Source organism: Oncorhynchus masou, chromosome 24 (assembly GCF_036934945.1).
Source record: "Oncorhynchus masou masou isolate Uvic2021 chromosome 24, UVic_Omas_1.1, whole genome shotgun sequence".
Classification (NCBI taxonomy): domain Eukaryota; kingdom Metazoa; phylum Chordata; class Actinopteri; order Salmoniformes; family Salmonidae; genus Oncorhynchus; species Oncorhynchus masou.
Window position 1 is genome coordinate 103,100,074 of NC_088235.1, and position 17,819 is coordinate 103,117,892.

The 17,819-nt window shown below is 43.1% G+C and overlaps 1 protein-coding gene across 1 annotated transcript in view; it reads right to left on the minus strand.

Moving 5' to 3' along the window:
- Positions 1–17,819, minus strand: part of ror1 (receptor tyrosine kinase-like orphan receptor 1) — a 324,788-nt gene that overhangs the window by 62,101 nt on the left and 244,868 nt on the right. Inside the window, exon 5 of the mRNA XM_064932991.1 lies at positions 14,397–14,524. Within this exon, the coding sequence (XP_064789063.1) occupies positions 14,397–14,524 (128 nt within the window). The remainder of the gene's footprint in view (positions 1–14,396; positions 14,525–17,819) is intronic.

Consider the following 17,819-nt stretch of genomic DNA (forward strand, 5'->3'; position numbering starts at 1 on the left):
GTGTAGGTCATGTGTGTTCCATACTGTGTAGGTCATGTGTGTTCCATACTGTGTAGGTAATGTATGTTCCATACTGTGTAGATCATGTATGTTCCATACTGTGTAGGTCATGTGTGTTCCATACTGTGTAGGTCATGTGTGTTCCATACTGTGTAGATAATGTGTGTTCCACACTGTGTAGGTCATGTGTGTTCCACACTGTGTAGGTCATGTGTGTTCCACACTGTGTAGGTCATGTGTGTTCCATACTTGGTAGGTCATGTGTGTTCTACACTGTGTAGGTCATGTGTGTTCCATACTGTGTAGGTCATGTGTGTTCCATACTGTATAGGTCATGTGTGTTCCATACTGTGCAGGTCATGTTTGTTCAATACTGTGTAGGTCATATGTGTCCCATACTGTGTAGGTCATGTGTGTTCCATACTGTGTAGATCATGTGTGTTCCATACTGTGTCGATCATGCATGTTCCATACTGTGCAGATCATGTGTGTTCCATACTGTGTAGGTCATGTGTGTTCCATACTGTGTAGGTCATGTGTGTTCCATACTGTGTAGGTCGAGTGTGTTCAATACTGTGTAGGTCATGTGTGTTCCATACTGTGTAGGTCACGTGTGTTCCATACTGTGTAGTTCATGTGTGTCCCATACTGTGTAGTTCATGTGTGTTCCATACTGTGTTGGTCATGTGTGTTCCATACTGTGTTAGTCATGTGTGTTCCATACTGTGTAGGTCATGTGTGTTCCATACTGTATAGGTCATGTGTTTCCATACTGTGCAGGTCATGTGTGTTCAATACTGTGTAGGTCATATGTGTTCCATACTGTGTAGGTCATGTGTGTTCCATACTGTGTAGATCATGTGTGTTCCATACTGTGTCGATCATGTGTGTTCCATACTGTGTAGGTCATGTGTGTTCCATACTGTGTAGGTCAGTGTGTTCAATACTGTGTAGGTCATGTGTGTTCCATACTGTGTAGGTCATGTGTGTTCCATACTGTGTAGTTCATGTGTGTTCCATACTGTGTAGTTCATGTGTGTTCCATACTGTGTTAGTCATGTGTGCTCCATATGGTGTAGCTCATGTGTGGTCAATACTCTGTGTTCCATACTGTGTAGATCATGTGTGTTCCATACTGTGTAGATCATGTGTGTTCCATACTGTGTAGGTCATGTGTGTTCCATACTGTGTTAGTCATGTGTGTTCCATACTGTGTAGGTCATGTGTGTTCCATACTGTGTAGGTCATGTGTGTTCCATACTGTGTAGGTCATGTGTGTTCCATACTGTGTAGATCATGTGTGTTCCATACTGTGTCGATCACGTGTGTTCCATACTGTGTAGATCACGTGTGTTCCATACTGTGTAGGTCATGTGTGTTCCATACTGTGTAGGTCGAGTGTGTTCCATAATGTGTAGGTCATGTGTGTTCCATACTGTGTAGGTCATGTGTGTTCCATACTGTGTAGATCATGTGTGTTCCATACTGTGTAGGTCATGTGTGTTCCATACTGTGTAGGTCATGTGTGTTCCATACTGTGTAGGTAATGTATGTTCCATACTGTGTAGATCATGTATGTTCCATACTGTGTAGGTCATGTGTGTTCCATACTGTGTAGGTCATGTGTGTTCCATACTGTGTAGATAATGTGTGTTCCACACTGTGTAGGTCATGTGTGTTCCACACTGTGTAGGTCATGTGTGTTCCATACTTGGTAGGTCATGTGTGTTCTACACTGTGTAGGTCATGTGTGTTCCATACTGTGTAGGTCATGTGTGTTCCATACTGTATAGGTCATGTGTGTTCCATACTGTGCAGGTCATGTGTGTTCAATACTGTGTAGGTCATATGTGTTCCATACTGTGTAGGTCATGTGTGTTCCATACTGTGTAGATCATGTGTGTTCCATACTGTGTCGATCATGTGTGTTCCATACTGTGTAGGTCATGTGTGTTCCATACTGTGTAGGTCATGTGTGTTCCATACTGTGTAGGTCATGTGTGTTCCATACTGTGTAGGTCAGTGTGTTCAATACTGTGTAGGTCATGTGTGTTCCATACTGTGTAGGTCATGTGTGTTCCATACTGTGTAGTTCATGTGTTTCCATACTGTGTAGATCATGTGTGTTCCATACTGTGTCGGTCATGAGTGTTCATTACTGTATAGGTCATGTGTGTTCCATACTGTGTAGGTCATGTGTGTTCCATACTGTGTTAGTCATGTGTGTTCCATACTGTGTAGGTCATGTGTGTTCCATACTGTGTAGGTCATGTGTGTTCCATACTGTGTAGGTCATGTGTGTTCCATACTGTGTAGATCATGTGTGTTCCATACTGTGTCGATCACATACTGTGTAGATCATGTGTGTTCCATACTGTGTAGGTCATGTGTGTTCCATACTGTGTAGGTCGAGTGTGTTCCATAATGTGTAGGTCATGAGTGTTCCATGCTGTGTAGGTCATGTGTGTTCCATACTGTGTAGGTCATGTGTGTTCCATACTGTGTAGGTCATGTGTGTTCCATACTGTGTAGGTCATGTGTGTTCCATACTGTGTAGGTCATGTGTGTTCCATACTGTGTAGATCATGTGTGTTCCATACTGTGTGTTCCATACTGTGTAGATCACGTGTGTTTCATACTGTGTAGGTCACATGTGTTCCATACTGTGTAGATCATGTGTGTTCCATACTGTATAGGTCATGTGTGTTCCATACTGTGTAGGTCATGTGTGTTCCATACTGTATAGGTCATGTGTGTTCCATACTGTGCAGGTCATGTTTGTTCAATACTGTGTAGGTCATATGTGTCCCATACTGTGTAGGTCATGTGTGTTCCATACTGTGTAGATCATGTGTGTTCCATACTGTGTCGATCATGCATGTTCCATACTGTGCAGATCATGTGTGTTCCATACTGTGTAGGTCATGTGTGTTCCATACTGTGTAGGTCATGTGTGTTCCATACTGTGTAGGTCATGTGTGTTCCATACTGTGTAGGTCATGTGTGTTCCATACTGTGTAGGTCATGTGTGTTCCATACTGTGTAGGTCATGTGTGTTCCATACTGTGTAGGTCATGTGTGTTCCATACTGTGTAGATCATGTGTGTTCCATACTGTGTCGATCACGTGTGTTCCATACTGTGTAGATCATGTGTGTTCCATACTGTGTAGGTCATGTGTGTTCCATACTGTGTAGGTCGAGTGTGTTCCATAATGTCATGTGTGTTCCATACTGTGTAGGTCATGTGTGTTCCATACTGTGTTAGGTCATGTGTGTTCCATACTGTGTAGGTCATGTGTGTTCCATACTGTGAAGGTCATGTGTGTTCCATACTGTGTAGGTCATGTGTGTTCCATACTGTGTAGATCATGTGTGTTCCATACTGTGTCGATCACGTGTGTTCCATACTGTGTAGATCACGTGTGTTCCATACTGTGTAGGTCATGTGTGTTCCATACTGTGTAGGTCAGTGTGTTCCATAATGTGTAGGTCATGTGTGTTCCATACTGTGTAGGTCATGTGTGTTCCATACTGTGTAGATCATGTGTGTTCCATACTGTGTAGGTCATGTGTGTTCCATACTGTGTAGGTCATGTGTGTTCCATACTGTGTAGGTAATGTATGTTCCATACTGTGTAGATCATGTATGTCCCATACTGTGTAGGTCATGTGTGTTCCATACTGTGTAGGTCATGTGTGTTCCATACTGTGTAGATAATGTGTGTTCCACACTGTGTAGGTCATGTGTGTTCCATACTGTGTAGGTCATGTGTGTTCCATACTGTGTAGGTCATGTGTGTTCCATACTGTGTAGGTCATGTGTGTTCCATACTGTGTAGGTCATGTGTGTTCCATACTGTGTAGGTCATGTGTGTTCCATACTGTGCAGGTCATGTGTGTTCAATACTGTGTAGGTCATATGTGTTCCATACTGTGTAGGTCATGTGTGTTCCATACTGTGTAGATCATGTGTGTTCCATACTGTGTCGATCATGTGTGTTCCATACTGTGTAGGTCATGTGTGTTCCATACTGTGTAGGTCATGTGTGTTCCATACTGTGTAGGTCATGTGTGTTCCATACTGTGTAGGTCGAGTGTGTTCAATACTGTGTAGGTCATGTGTGTTCCATACTGTGTAGGTCATGTGTGTTCCATACTGTGTAGTTCATGTGTGTTCCATACTGTGTAGATCATGTGTGTTCCATACTGTGTCGGTCATGAGTGTTCATTACTGTATAGGTCATGTGTGTTCCATACTGTGTTGGTCATGTGTGTTCCATACTGTGTAGGTCATGTGTGTTCCATACTGTGTAGGTCATGTGTGTTCCATACTGTGTAGATCATGTGTGTTCCATACTGTGTAGGTCATGTGTGTTCCATACTGTGTAGGTAATGTATGTTCCATACTGTGTAGATCATGTATGTCCCATACTGTGTAGGTCATGTGTGTTCCATACTGTGTAGGTCATGTGTGTTCCATACTGTGTAGATAATGTGTGTTCCACACTGTGTAGGTCATGTGTGTTCCACACTGTGTAGGTCATGTGTGTTCCATACTTGGTAGGTCATGTGTGTTCTACACTGTGTAGGTCATGTGTGTTCCATACTGTGTAGGTCATGTGTGTTCCATACTGTATAGGTCATGTGTGTTCCATACTGTATAGGTCATGTGTGTTCCATACTGTGCAGGTCATGTTTGGCTCAGTCGGTAGAGCATGGCGCTTGCAACGCCAAGCGTCGTGGGCTACTATGTAAAAGTAGTGGCCCAGCCGAGCTTTGGACAAAAGTCATTATTATTATTATGTTTGTTCAATACTGTGTAGGTCATATGTGTCCCATACTGTGTAGGTCATGTGTGTTCCATACTGTGTAGATCATGTGTGTTCCATACTGTGTAGGTCATGTGTGTTCCATACTGTGTAGGTCATGTGTGTTCCATACTGTGTAGGTCGAGTGTGTTCAATACTGTGTAGGTCATGTGTGTTCCATACTGTGTAGGTCACGTGTGTTCCATACTGTGTAGTTCATGTGTGTCCCATACTGTGTAGTTCATGTGTGTTCCATACTGTGTTGGTCATGTGTGTTCCATACTGTGTTAGTCATGTGTGTTCCATACTGTGTAGGTCATGTGTGTTCCATACTGTATAGGTCATGTGTGTTCCATACTGTGCAGGTCATGTGTGTTCAATACTGTGTAGGTCATATGTGTTCCATACTGTGTAGGTCATGTGTGTTCCATACTGTGTAGATCATGTGTGTTCCATACTGTGTCGATCATGTGTGTTCCATACTGTGTAGGTCGAGTGTGTTCAATACTGTGTAGGTCATATGTGTTCCATACTGTGTAGGTCATGTGTGTTCCATACTGTGTAGATCATGTGTGTTCCATACTGTGTAGGTCATGTGTGTTCCATACTGTGTAGGTCGAGTGTGTTCAATACTGTGTAGGTCATGTGTGTTCCATACTGTGTAGGTCATGTGTGTTCCATACTGTGTAGTTCATGTGTGTTCCATACTGTGTAGTTCATGTGTGTTCCATACTGTGTTAGTCATGTGTGCTCCATATGGTGTAGCTCATGTGTGGTCAATACTCTGTGTTCCATACTGTGTAGATCATGTGTGTTCCATACTGTGTAGATCATGTGTGTTCCATACTGTGTAGGTCATGTGTGTTCCATACTGTGTTAGTCATGTGTGTTCCATACTGTGTAGGTCATGTGTGTTCCATAATGTGTAGGTCATGTGTGTTCCATACTGTGTAGGTCATGTGTGTTCCATACTGTGTAGATCATGTGTGTTCCATACTGTGTCGATCACGTGTGTTCCATACTGTGTAGATCACGTGTGTTCCATACTGTGTAGGTCATGTGTGTTCCATACTGTGTAGGTCGAGTGTGTTCCATAATGTGTAGGTCATGAGTGTTCCATGCTGTGTAGGTCATGTGTGTTCCATACTGTGTAGGTCATGTGTGTTCCATACTGTGTAGGTCATGTGTGTTCCATACTGTGTAGGTCATGTGTGTTCCATACTGTGTAGGTCATGTGTGTTCCATACTGTGTAGGTCATGTGTGTTCCATACTGTGTAGATCATGTGTGTTCCATACTGTGTGTTCCATACTGTGTAGATCACGTGTGTTTCATACTGTGTAGGTCACATGTGTTCCATACTGTGTAGATCATGTGTGTTCCATACTGTATAGGTCATGTGTGTTCCATACTGTGTAGGTCATGTGTGTTCCATACTGTATAGGTCATGTGTGTTCCATACTGTGCAGGTCATGTTTGTTCAATACTGTGTAGGTCATATGTGTCCCATACTGTGTAGGTCATGTGTGTTCCATACTGTGTAGATCATGTGTGTTCCATACTGTGTCGATCATGCATGTTCCATACTGTGCAGATCATGTGTGTTCCATACTGTGTAGGTCATGTGTGTTCCATACTGTGTAGGTCATGTGTGTTCCATACTGTGTAGGTCGAGTGTGTTCAATACTGTGTAGGTCATGTGTGTTCCATACTGTGTAGGTCAGGTGTGTTCCATACTGTGTAGTTCATGTGTGTCCCATACTGTGTAGTTCATGTGTGTTCCATACTGTGTTGGTCATGTGTGTTCCATACTGTGTTAGTCATGTGTGTTCCATACTGTGTAGGTCATGTGTGTTCCATACTGTATAGGTCATGTGTGTTCCATACTGTGCAGGTCATGTGTGTTCAATACTGTGTAGGTCATATATGTTCCATACTGTGTAGGTCATGTGTGTTCCATACTGTGTAGATCATGCATGTTCCATACTGTGCAGATCATGTGTGTTCCATACTGTGTAGGTCATGTGTGTTCCATACTGTGTAGGTCATGTGTGTTCCATACTGTGTAGGTCGAGTGTGTTCAATACTGTGTAGGTCACGTGTGTTCCATACTGTGTAGGTCACGTGTGTTCCATACTGTGTAGTTCATGTGTGTCCCATACTGTGTAGTTCATGTGTGTTCCATACTGTGTTGGTCATGTGTGTTCCATACTGTGTTAGTCATGTGTGTTCCATACTGTGTAGGTCATGTGTGTTCCATACTGTATAGGTCATGTGTGTTCCATACTGTGCAGGTCATGTGTGTTCAATACTGTGTAGGTCATATGTGTTCCATACTGTGTAGGTCATGTGTGTTCCATACTGTGTAGGTCGAGTGTGTTCAATACTGTGTAGTTCATGTGTGTTCCATACTGTGTTAGTCATGTGTGCTCCATATGGTGTAGCTCATGTGTGGTCAAGACTCTGTGTTCCATACTGTGTAGATCATGTGTGTTCCATACTGTGTAGATCATGTGTGTTCCATACTGTGTAGGTCATGTGTGTTCCATACTGTGTAGGTCATGTGTGTTCCATACTGTGTAGGTCATGTGTGTTCCATACTGTGTAGGTCAGTGTGTTCAATACTGTGTAGGTCATGTGTGTTCCATACTGTGTAGGTCATGTGTGTTCCATACTGTGTAGTTCATGTGTGTTCCATACTGTGTAGATCATGTGTGTTCCATACTGTGTCGGTCATGAGTGTTCATTACTGTGTAGGTCATGTGTGTTCCATACTGTGTTGGTCATGTGTGTTCCATACTGTGTAGGTCATGTGTGTTCCATACTGTGTAGGTCATGTGTGTTCCATACTGTGTAGATCATGTGTGTTCCATACTGTGTAGGTCATGTGTGTTCCATACTGTGTAGGTTGTATGTTCCATACTGTGTAGATCATGTATGTCCCATACTGTGTAGGTCATGTGTGTTCCATACTGTGTAGGTCATGTGTGTTCCATACTGTGTAGATCATGTGTGTTCCACACTGTGTAGGTCATGTGTGTTCCACACTGTGTAGGTCATGTGTGTTCCATACTTGTAGGTCATGGTGTTCACACTGTGTAGGTCATGTGTGTTCCATACTGTGTAGGTCATGTGTGTTCCATACTGTATAGGTCATGTGTGTTCCATACTGTGCAGGTCATGTTTGTTCAATACTGTGTAGGTCATATGTGTCCCATACTGTGTAGGTCATGTGTGTTCCATACTGTGTAGATCATGTGTGTTCCATACTGTGTAGGTCATGTGTGTTCCATACTGTGTAGGTCATGTGTGTTCCATACTGTGTAGGTCATGTGTGTTCAATACTGTGTAGGTCATGTGTGTTCCATACTGTGTAGGTCATGTGTGTTCCATACTGTGTAGTTCATGTGTGTCCCATACTGTGTAGTTCATGTGTGTTCCATACTGTGTTGGTCATGTGTGTTCCATACTGTGTTAGTCATGTGTGTTCCATACTGTGTAGGTCATGTGTGTTCCATACTGTATAGGTCATGTGTGTTCCATACTGTGCAGGTCATGTGTGTTCAATACTGTGTAGGTCATATGTGTTCCATACTGTGTAGGTCATGTGTGTTCCATACTGTGTAGATCATGTGTGTTCCATACTGTGTCGATCATGTGTGTTCCATACTGTGTAGGTCATGTGTGTTCCATACTGTGTAGGTCATGTGTGTTCCATACTGTGTAGGTCATGTGTGTTCCATACTGTGTAGATCATGTGTGTTCCATACTGTGTAGGTCATGTGTGTTCCATACTGTGTAGGTCATGTGTGTTCAATACTGTGTAGGTCATGTGTGTTCCATACTGTGTAGGTCATGTGTGTTCCATACTGTGTAGTTCATGTGTGTTCCATACTGTGTAGTTCATGTGTGTTCCATACTGTGTTAGTCATGTGTGCTCCATATGGTGTAGCTCATGTGTGGTCAATACTCTGTGTTCCATACTGTGTAGATCATGTGTGTTCCATACTGTGTAGATCATGTGTGTTCCATACTGTGTAGGTCATGTGTGTTCCATACTGTGTAGGTCATGTGTGTTCCATACTGTGTAGGTCATGTGTGTTCCATAATGTGTAGGTCATGTGTGTTCCATACTGTGTAGGTCATGTGTGTTCCATACTGTGTAGATCATGTGTGTTCCATACTGTGTCGATCATGTGTGTTCCATACTGTGTAGATCATGTGTGTTCCATACTGTGTAGGTCATGTGTGTTCCATACTGTGTAGGTCAGTGTGTTCCATAATGTGTAGGTCATGTGTGTTCCATGCTGTGTAGGTCATGTGTGTTCCATACTGTGTAGGTCATGTGTGTTCCATACTGTGTAGGTCATGTGTGTTCCATACTGTGTAGGTCATGTGTGTTCCATACTGTGTAGGTCATGTGTGTTCCATACTGTGTAGGTCATGTGTGTTCCATACTGTGTAGATCATGTGTGTTCCATACTGTGTGTTCCATACTGTGTAGATCATGTGTGTTTCATACTGTGTAGGTCACGTGTGTTCCATACTGTGTAGATCATGTGTGTTCCATACTGTGTAGGTCACGTGTGTTCCATACTGTGTAGGTCACGTGTGTTCCATACTGTGTAGGTCATGTGTGTTCCATACTGTGCAGGTCATGTTTGTTCATACTGTGTAGGTCATCCATACTGTGTAGGTCATGTGTGTTCCATACTGTGTAGATCATGTGTGTTCCATACTGTGTCGATCATGCATGTTCCATACTGTGCAGATCATGTGTGTTCCATACTGTGTAGGTCATGTGTGTTCCATACTGTGTAGGTCATGTGTGTTCCATACTGTGTAGGTCGAGTGTGTTCAATACTGTGTAGGTCATGTGTGTTCCATACTGTGTAGGTCATGTGTGTTCCATACTGTGTAGTTCATGTGTGTCCCATACTGTGTAGGTCATGTGTGTTCCATACTGTGTTGGTCATGTGTGTTCCATACTGTGTTAGTCATGTGTGTTCCATACTGTGTAGGTCATGTGTGTTCCATACTGTATAGGTCATGTGTGTTCCATACTGTGCAGGTCATGTGTGTTCAATACTGTGTAGGTCATATATGTTCCATACTGTGTAGGTCATGTGTGTTCCATACTGTGTAGATCATGCATGTTCCATACTGTGCAGATCATGTGTGTTCCATACTGTGTAGGTCATGTGTGTTCCATACTGTATAGGTCATGTGTGTTCCATACTGTGTAGGTCATGTGTGTTCCATACTGTATAGGTCATGTGTGTTCCATACTGTGTTGGTCATGTGTGTTCCATACTGTGTAGTTCATGTTCCATACTGTGTAGATCATGTGTGTTCCATACTGTGTTGGTCATGTGTGTTCCATACTGTGTTAGTCATGTGTGTTCCATACTGTGTAGGTCATGTGTGTTCCATACTGTATAGGTCATGTGTGTTCCATACTGTGCAGGTCATGTGTGTTCATACTGTGTAGGTCATATGTGTTCCATACTGTGTAGGTCATGTGTGTTCCATACTGTGTAGGTCAGTGTGTTCATACTGTGTGTTCATGTGTGTTCCATACTGTGTTAGTCATGTGTGCTCCATATGTGTAGCTCATGTTCAATACTCTGTGTTCCATACTGTGTAGATCATGTGTGTTCCATACTGTGTAGATCATGTGTGTTCCATACTGTGTAGGTCATGTGTGTTCCATACTGTGTAGGTCATGTGTTTTCCATACTGTGTAGATCATGTGTGTTCCATACTGTGTAGGTCATGTGTGTTCCATACTGTGTAGGTCATGTGTGTTCCATACTGTGTAGGTAATGTGTGTTCCAAACTGTGTAGATCATGTGTGTTCCATACTGTGTAGGTCATTTGTGTTCCATACTGTGTAGGTCATGTGTGTTCCATACTGTGTAGATAATGTGTGTTCCACACTGTGTAGGTCATGTGTGTTCCACACTGTGTAGGTCATGTGTGTTCCATACTGTGTAGGTCATGTGTGTTCTACACTGTGTAGGTCATGTGTGTTCCATACTGTGTAGGTCATGTGTGTTCTACACTGTGTAGGTCATGTGTGTTCCATACTGTGTAGGTCATGTGTGTTCCATACTGTATAGGTCATGTGTGTTCCATACTGTGCAGGTCATGTGTGTTCAATACTGTGTAGGTCATATGTGTTCCATACTGTGTAGGTCATGTGTGTTCCATACTGTGTAGATCATGTGTGTTCCATACTGTGTCGATCATGTGTGTTCCATACTGTGTAGGTCATGTGTGTTCCATACTGTGTAGTTCATGTGTGTTCCATACTGTGTAGATCATGTGTGTTCCATACTGTGTAGGTCATGTGTGTTCATTACTGTATAGGTCATGTGTGTTCCATACTGTGTTGGTCATGTGTGTTCCATACTGTGTAGGTCATGTGTGTTCCATACTGTGTAGGTCATGTGTGTTCCATACTGTGTAGGTCATGTGTGTTCCATACTGTGTAGGTCATGTGTGTTCCATACTGTGTAGGTCATGTGTGTTCCATACTGTGTAGGTAATGTATGTTCCATACTGTGTAGATCATGTATGTTCCATACTGTGTAGGTCATGTGTGTTCCATACTGTGTAGGTCATGTGTGTTCCATACTGTGTAGATAATGTGTGTTCCACACTGTGTAGGTCATGTGTGTTCCACACTGTGTAGGTCATGTGTGTTCCATACTTGGTAGGTCATGTGTGTTCTACACTGTGTAGGTCATGTGTGTTCCATACTGTGTAGGTCATGTGTGTTCCATACTGTATAGGTCATGTGTGTTCCATACTGTGCAGGTCATGTTTGTTCAATACTGTGTAGGTCATATGTGTCCCATACTGTGTAGGTCATGTGTGTTCCATACTGTGTAGATCATGTGTGTTCCATACTGTGTCGATCATGCATGTTCCATACTGTGCAGATCATGTGTGTTCCATACTGTGTAGGTCATGTGTGTTCCATACTGTGTAGGTCATGTGTGTTCCATACTGTGTAGGTCGAGTGTGTTCAATACTGTGTAGGTCATGTGTGTTCCATACTGTGTAGGTCACGTGTGTTCCATACTGTGTAGTTCATGTGTGTTCCATACTGTGTCGATCATGCATGTTCCATACTGTGCAGATCATGTGTGTTCCATACTGTGTAGGTCATGTGTGTTCCATACTGTGTAGGTCATGTGTGTTCCATACCGTGTAGGTCGAGTGTGTTCAATACTGTGTAGGTCATGTGTGTTCCATACTGTGTAGGTCACGTGTGTTCCATACTGTGTAGTTCATGTGTGTCCCATACTGTGTAGTTCATGTGTGTTCCATACTGTGTTGGTCATGTGTGTTCCATACTGTGTTAGTCATGTGTGTTCCATACTGTGTAGGTCATGTGTGCTCCATACTGTATAGGTCATGTGTGTTCCATACTGTGCAGGTCATGTGTGTTCAATACTGTGTAGGTCATATGTGTTCCATACTGTGTAGGTCATGTGTGTTCCATACTGTGTAGATCATGTGTGTTCCATACTGTGTCGATCATGTGTGTTCCATACTGTGTAGGTCATGTGTGTTCCATACTGTGTAGGTCATGTGTGTTCAATACTGTGTAGGTCATGTGTGTTCCATACTGTGTAGGTCATGTGTGTTCCATACTGTGTAGTTCATGTGTGTTCCATACTGTGTAGTTCATGTGTGTTCCATACTGTGTTAGTCATGTGTGCTCCATATGGTGTAGCTCATGTGTGGTCAATACTCTGTGTTCCATACTGTGTAGATCATGTGTGTTCCATACTGTGTAGATCATGTGTGTTCCATACTGTGTAGTTCATGTGTGTTCCATACTGTGTAGGTCATGTGTGTTCCATACTGTGTAGATAATGTGTGTTCCACACTGTGTAGGTCATGTGTGTTCCATATGGTGTAGCTCATGTGTGGTCAATACTCTGTGTTCCATACTGTGTAGATCATGTGTGTTCCATACTGTGTAGTTCATGTGTGTTCCATACTGTGTAGTTCATGTGTGTTCCATACTGTGTTAGTCATGTGTGCTCCATATGGTGTAGCTCATGTGTGGTCAATACTCTGTGTTCCATACTGTGTAGATCATGTGTGTTCCATACTGTGTAGTTCATGTGTGTTCCATACTGTGTAGTTCATGTGTGTTCCATACTGTGTTAGTCATGTGTGTTCCATACTGTGTGGTCAATGTCTGTGTTCCATACTGTGTAGATCATGTGTGTTCCATACTGTGTTCCATGTGTGTTCCATGTGTAGGTCATGTGTGTTCCATACTGTGTAGGTAATGTATGTTCCATACTGTGTAGATCATGTGTGTTCCATACTGTGTAGGTCATGTGTGTTCCATACTGTGTAGATAATGTGTGTTCCACACTGTGTAGGTCATGTGTGTTCCACACTGTGTAGGTCATGTGTGTTCTACACTGTGTAGGTCATGTGTGTTCCATACTGTGTAGGTCATGTGTGTTCCATACTGTGTAGGTCGAGTGTGTTCAATACTGTGTAGGTCATGTGTGTTCCATACTGTGTAGGTCATGTGTGTTCCATACTGTGTAGTTCATGTGTGTTCCATACTGTGTAGTTCATGTGTGTTCCATACTGTGTTAGTCATGTGTGTTCCATACTGTGTAGCTCATGTGTGGTCAATACTCTGTGTTCCATACTGTGTAGATCATGTCTGTTCCATACTGTATAGGTCATGTGTGTTCCAAACTCTGGAAGTCATGTGTGTTCCATACTGTGTAGGTCATGTGTGTTCCATACTGTGTAGGTCATGTGTGTTCCATATTGTGTAGGTCATGTGTGTTCCAAACTGTGTAGGTCATGTGTGTTCCATACTCTGTATCATGTGTGTTCCATACTCTGTATCATGTGTGTTCCATACTGTGTCGGTCATGTGTGTTCCATACTGTGTGTTCCATACTGTGCAGGTCATGTGTGTTCCATACTGTGTGTTCCATACTGTGCAGGTCATGTGTGTTCCATACTGTGTGTTCCATACTGTGACTTTATCATCCTGAAATCCCTCTCACCCCTCTACCAGATATCATCTCATCCCTCTACCAGATATCATCTCATCCCTCTACCAGATATCATCTCATCCCTCTACCAGATATCCTCTCATCCCTCTACCAGATATCATCTCATCCCTCTACCAGATATCATCTCATCCCTCTACCAGATATCCTCTAATCCCTCTACCAGATATCCTCTCATCCCTCTACCAGATATCCTCTCATCCCTCTACCAGATATCCTCTCATCATCCTCACTGACAGTAATGACAAGCTACAGACTCAACCAGGGTCGATGGGACCTAGCGCACACACACGCACACATACAAGTCTGGATTGAAAGTGTCTGGTTAGATTTACACAGACTACCAAATCTGGAGCATGACCCTTATCCCTGTACTCCATGTCTGATTAAAATCAAAACTCAGGGACTGAAGGAAAGCACAAAACACACACACACACACACACACACACACACACACACACACACACACACACACACACACACACACACACACACACACACAGGCAGGCAGGCAGCATACCTGTGATCTGGGTCTCGATCTCACCCTGCATCTGCAGAGAGTCAACGAAGATGCTGCGGTTTCCTATGAAGCGAGAACAGGCCACTCCCCTGTACGGTTGGCAGAACCCCTCCTCATCAAAATCATCACTGACAACATAGGTGGAGAGGGAGAGAGAAAGAGAGTGAGAGTGGGAGAGAGAGAGAGAGAGAGAGAAAAAGTGAGAGAGAGAGAAAGTGAGAGAGAGATAGAGAGAGAGAAAAAGTGAGAGAGAGAGTATACATTATAGTTATAATTATGACCACTAGAGGGCACCAGACATTACACTATAACAGGGATGTGGCAGAAACACTCTCTCCTCTCTCTCTCTCACTGTACTTCTCTTCATAGTGGAACAGAGAGTAGATTTCAGTCCTGTTCTATCATCTATCTAAGTTTCCAGTGTGCCAACTGAGAGAGCATAATGTCCTTCCCAGAGTAGTGATTTTATTTTATTTTATTAGGATATCTTTTAGTCCTCATTTGGACTAATCTTCCAGGAGTCCATAAACATTAAAATACAATTTATAATAGGATCACATTTTCACATATAACACACTGTTACAAACAGACATAATACACTAACATATTGACCAGATAAAACAGTCCAAAAAGATAGATTGGTTCTTCATCTACCATAGTCCAGCACAATTTCCCATGTATTGTATTTAAATGGTTTTAAAGTGTTATTTTAATTTCTATATTGAAAGGTTTCTGGTTTACTCATATAAATGATTCCATTTCTTTATTGCTCTAAATCGAAATGTTATTTTGCCTATTTCTCTTTTCTGTCTGGATAACACATAAATGGTGGACAATCTATTCCTAGTTCAACTGTCAACTGTATACAGAGTTAAAGAGTTAATGTCGGCCGTTGTTTATGGGAGAAGGATGTCTTCCTGGACTTTATAATGAAATACACGAGGAGCAGGGGCTTGGGAAATAAGCATATGTGTGTGTGTGTGTGTGTGTGTGTGTGTGTGTGTGTGTGTGTGTGTGTGTGTGTGTGTGTGTGTGTGTGTGTGTCGTGCGTGGACTGTTTAACTATACTTGAGAGTATACACAAGAGTAGAACACAAACAAACATTTGACCAACTGAGGACATTTTGTTAGTCCCCACAAGGTTACATGCTATTTCTAGGGGGTTTATGTTTAAGGTTAGAATTAGTGTTAGGGTTAGAATTAGGTTTAGTGTTAGGGTAAGGAGCTAGGGATAGGTTTAAGGTTAGGTTTTTGGGTTAAGATTAGGGTTAAGGTTAGGGTATGAGTTGGGGTTAGGGAAAATAGGATTTTGAATGGGACTGAACTTTCACAGATAAACTCACACACGATTCACACGACTCAAACGACACATGACTCACATGCCACATGACTCACACGACACACACAACTCACACCCCTTGCACGACACAAGACTCACACGACTCACAAGACTCACACGACTCAGAGACGTCTTCTCACTACGAGCTTATTCAGTCATGTGACTGAAGCCATGCCAGATGAAACCGTATAAGTGCATATGACATCATGAGGCACACACATAACTATTATCATATTGTCACAATAAGCACCCTCTTCTTCATCCTGCTTCAAAACCACATGAAACACCCTGGAACATTATGGCTGAGTGGGACAGATGACCTGGAACATTATGGCTGAGTGGGGCAGATGACCTGGAACATTATGGCTGAGTGAGGTAGATACCATGGAACATTATGGCTGAGTGAGGTAGATACCATGGAACATTATGGCTGAGTGAGGTAGATACCATGGAACATTATGGCTGAGTGAGGTAGATACCATGGAACATTATGGCTGAGTGAGGTAGATACCATGGAACATTATGGCTGAGTGGGGCAGATGACCTGGAACATTATGGCTGAGTGAGGTAGATACCATGGAACATTATGGCTGAGTGAGGTAGATACCATGGAACATTATGGCTGAGTGGGGCAGATGCCCTGGAACATTATGGCTGAGTGGGGCAGATGCCCTGGAACATTATGGCTGAGTGGGGCAGATGACCTGGAACATTATGGCTGAGTGGGGCAGATGACCTGGAACATTATGGCTGTGTGGGACAGATGACCTGGAACATTATGGCTGAGTGGGGCAGATGACCTGGAACATTATGGCTGAGTGAGGTAGATACCATGGAACATTATGGCTGAGTGGGGCAGATGCCCTGGAACATTATGGCTGAGTGAGGTAGATACCCTGGAACATTATGGCTGAGTGGGACAGATGACCTGGAACATTATGGCTGAGTGGGACAGATGACCTGGAACATTATGGCTGAGTGGGGCAGATGACCTGGAACATTATGGCTGAGTGGGGTAGATACCATGGAACATTATGGTTGAGTGGGGCAGATGCCCTGGAACATTATGGCTGAGTGGGGCAGATGCCATGGAACATTATGGCTGAGTGGGTCAGATGCCCTGGAACATTATGGCTGAGTGAGGTAGATACCATGGAACATTATGGCTGAGTGAGGTAGATACCATGGAACATTATGGCTGAGTGAGGTAGATACCCTGGAACATTATGGCTGAGTGAGGTAGATACCATGGAACATTATGGCTGAGTGAGGAATATACCCTGGAACATTATGGCTGAGTGAGGTAGATACCATGGAACATTATGGCTGAGTGAGGAATATACCCTGGAACATTATGGCTGAGTGATGTAGATACCATGGAACATTATGGCTGAGTTGTGGCAGATGACCTGGAACATTATGGCTGAGTGAGGAATATACCCTGGAACATTATGGCTGAGTGAGGTAGATACCATGGAACATTATGGCTGAGTGGAGCAGATGCCCTGGAGAGGACTCATGTTACTCCAGGGGTACATACACCCTCGAGCACACACACACATACGCACACACATGCACACACACATGTACGCACGCACACACACACACACACACACACACACACACACACACACACACACACACACACACACACACACAGACAAACACACATATACACACACACGAACAGAGAACATCTAAGGGTAACCCTATCGGTGTCTGGGTTGGGGGCTGAGTGCTGCGGGCTGTGAGTCAGGGGTCAAAGGGGTCATTAACTCTGAGGAGAGCATTAAGTCTCAGAGGCCAAGATCACCTCTCTACACTGACTTTTAACCCCTAACCCCACCACATCCCCCCTGACTGCTGCAGAATGGGATTTCCAGACAGACGTACACACATGCAATGACGCAGGCATGCACACACACACAAACACAGGGCTCTGGTCTACATACTAGTGGTTCCAAGATTCCATAGGAAATACAATAACATTACATTTATATGCTTAAAACCCTTTCCTGCAGTCAAATATCCAAAGTTATTCATACTTTTCAACAATTATTAATTTTGTAATGCTGAAAATCCGG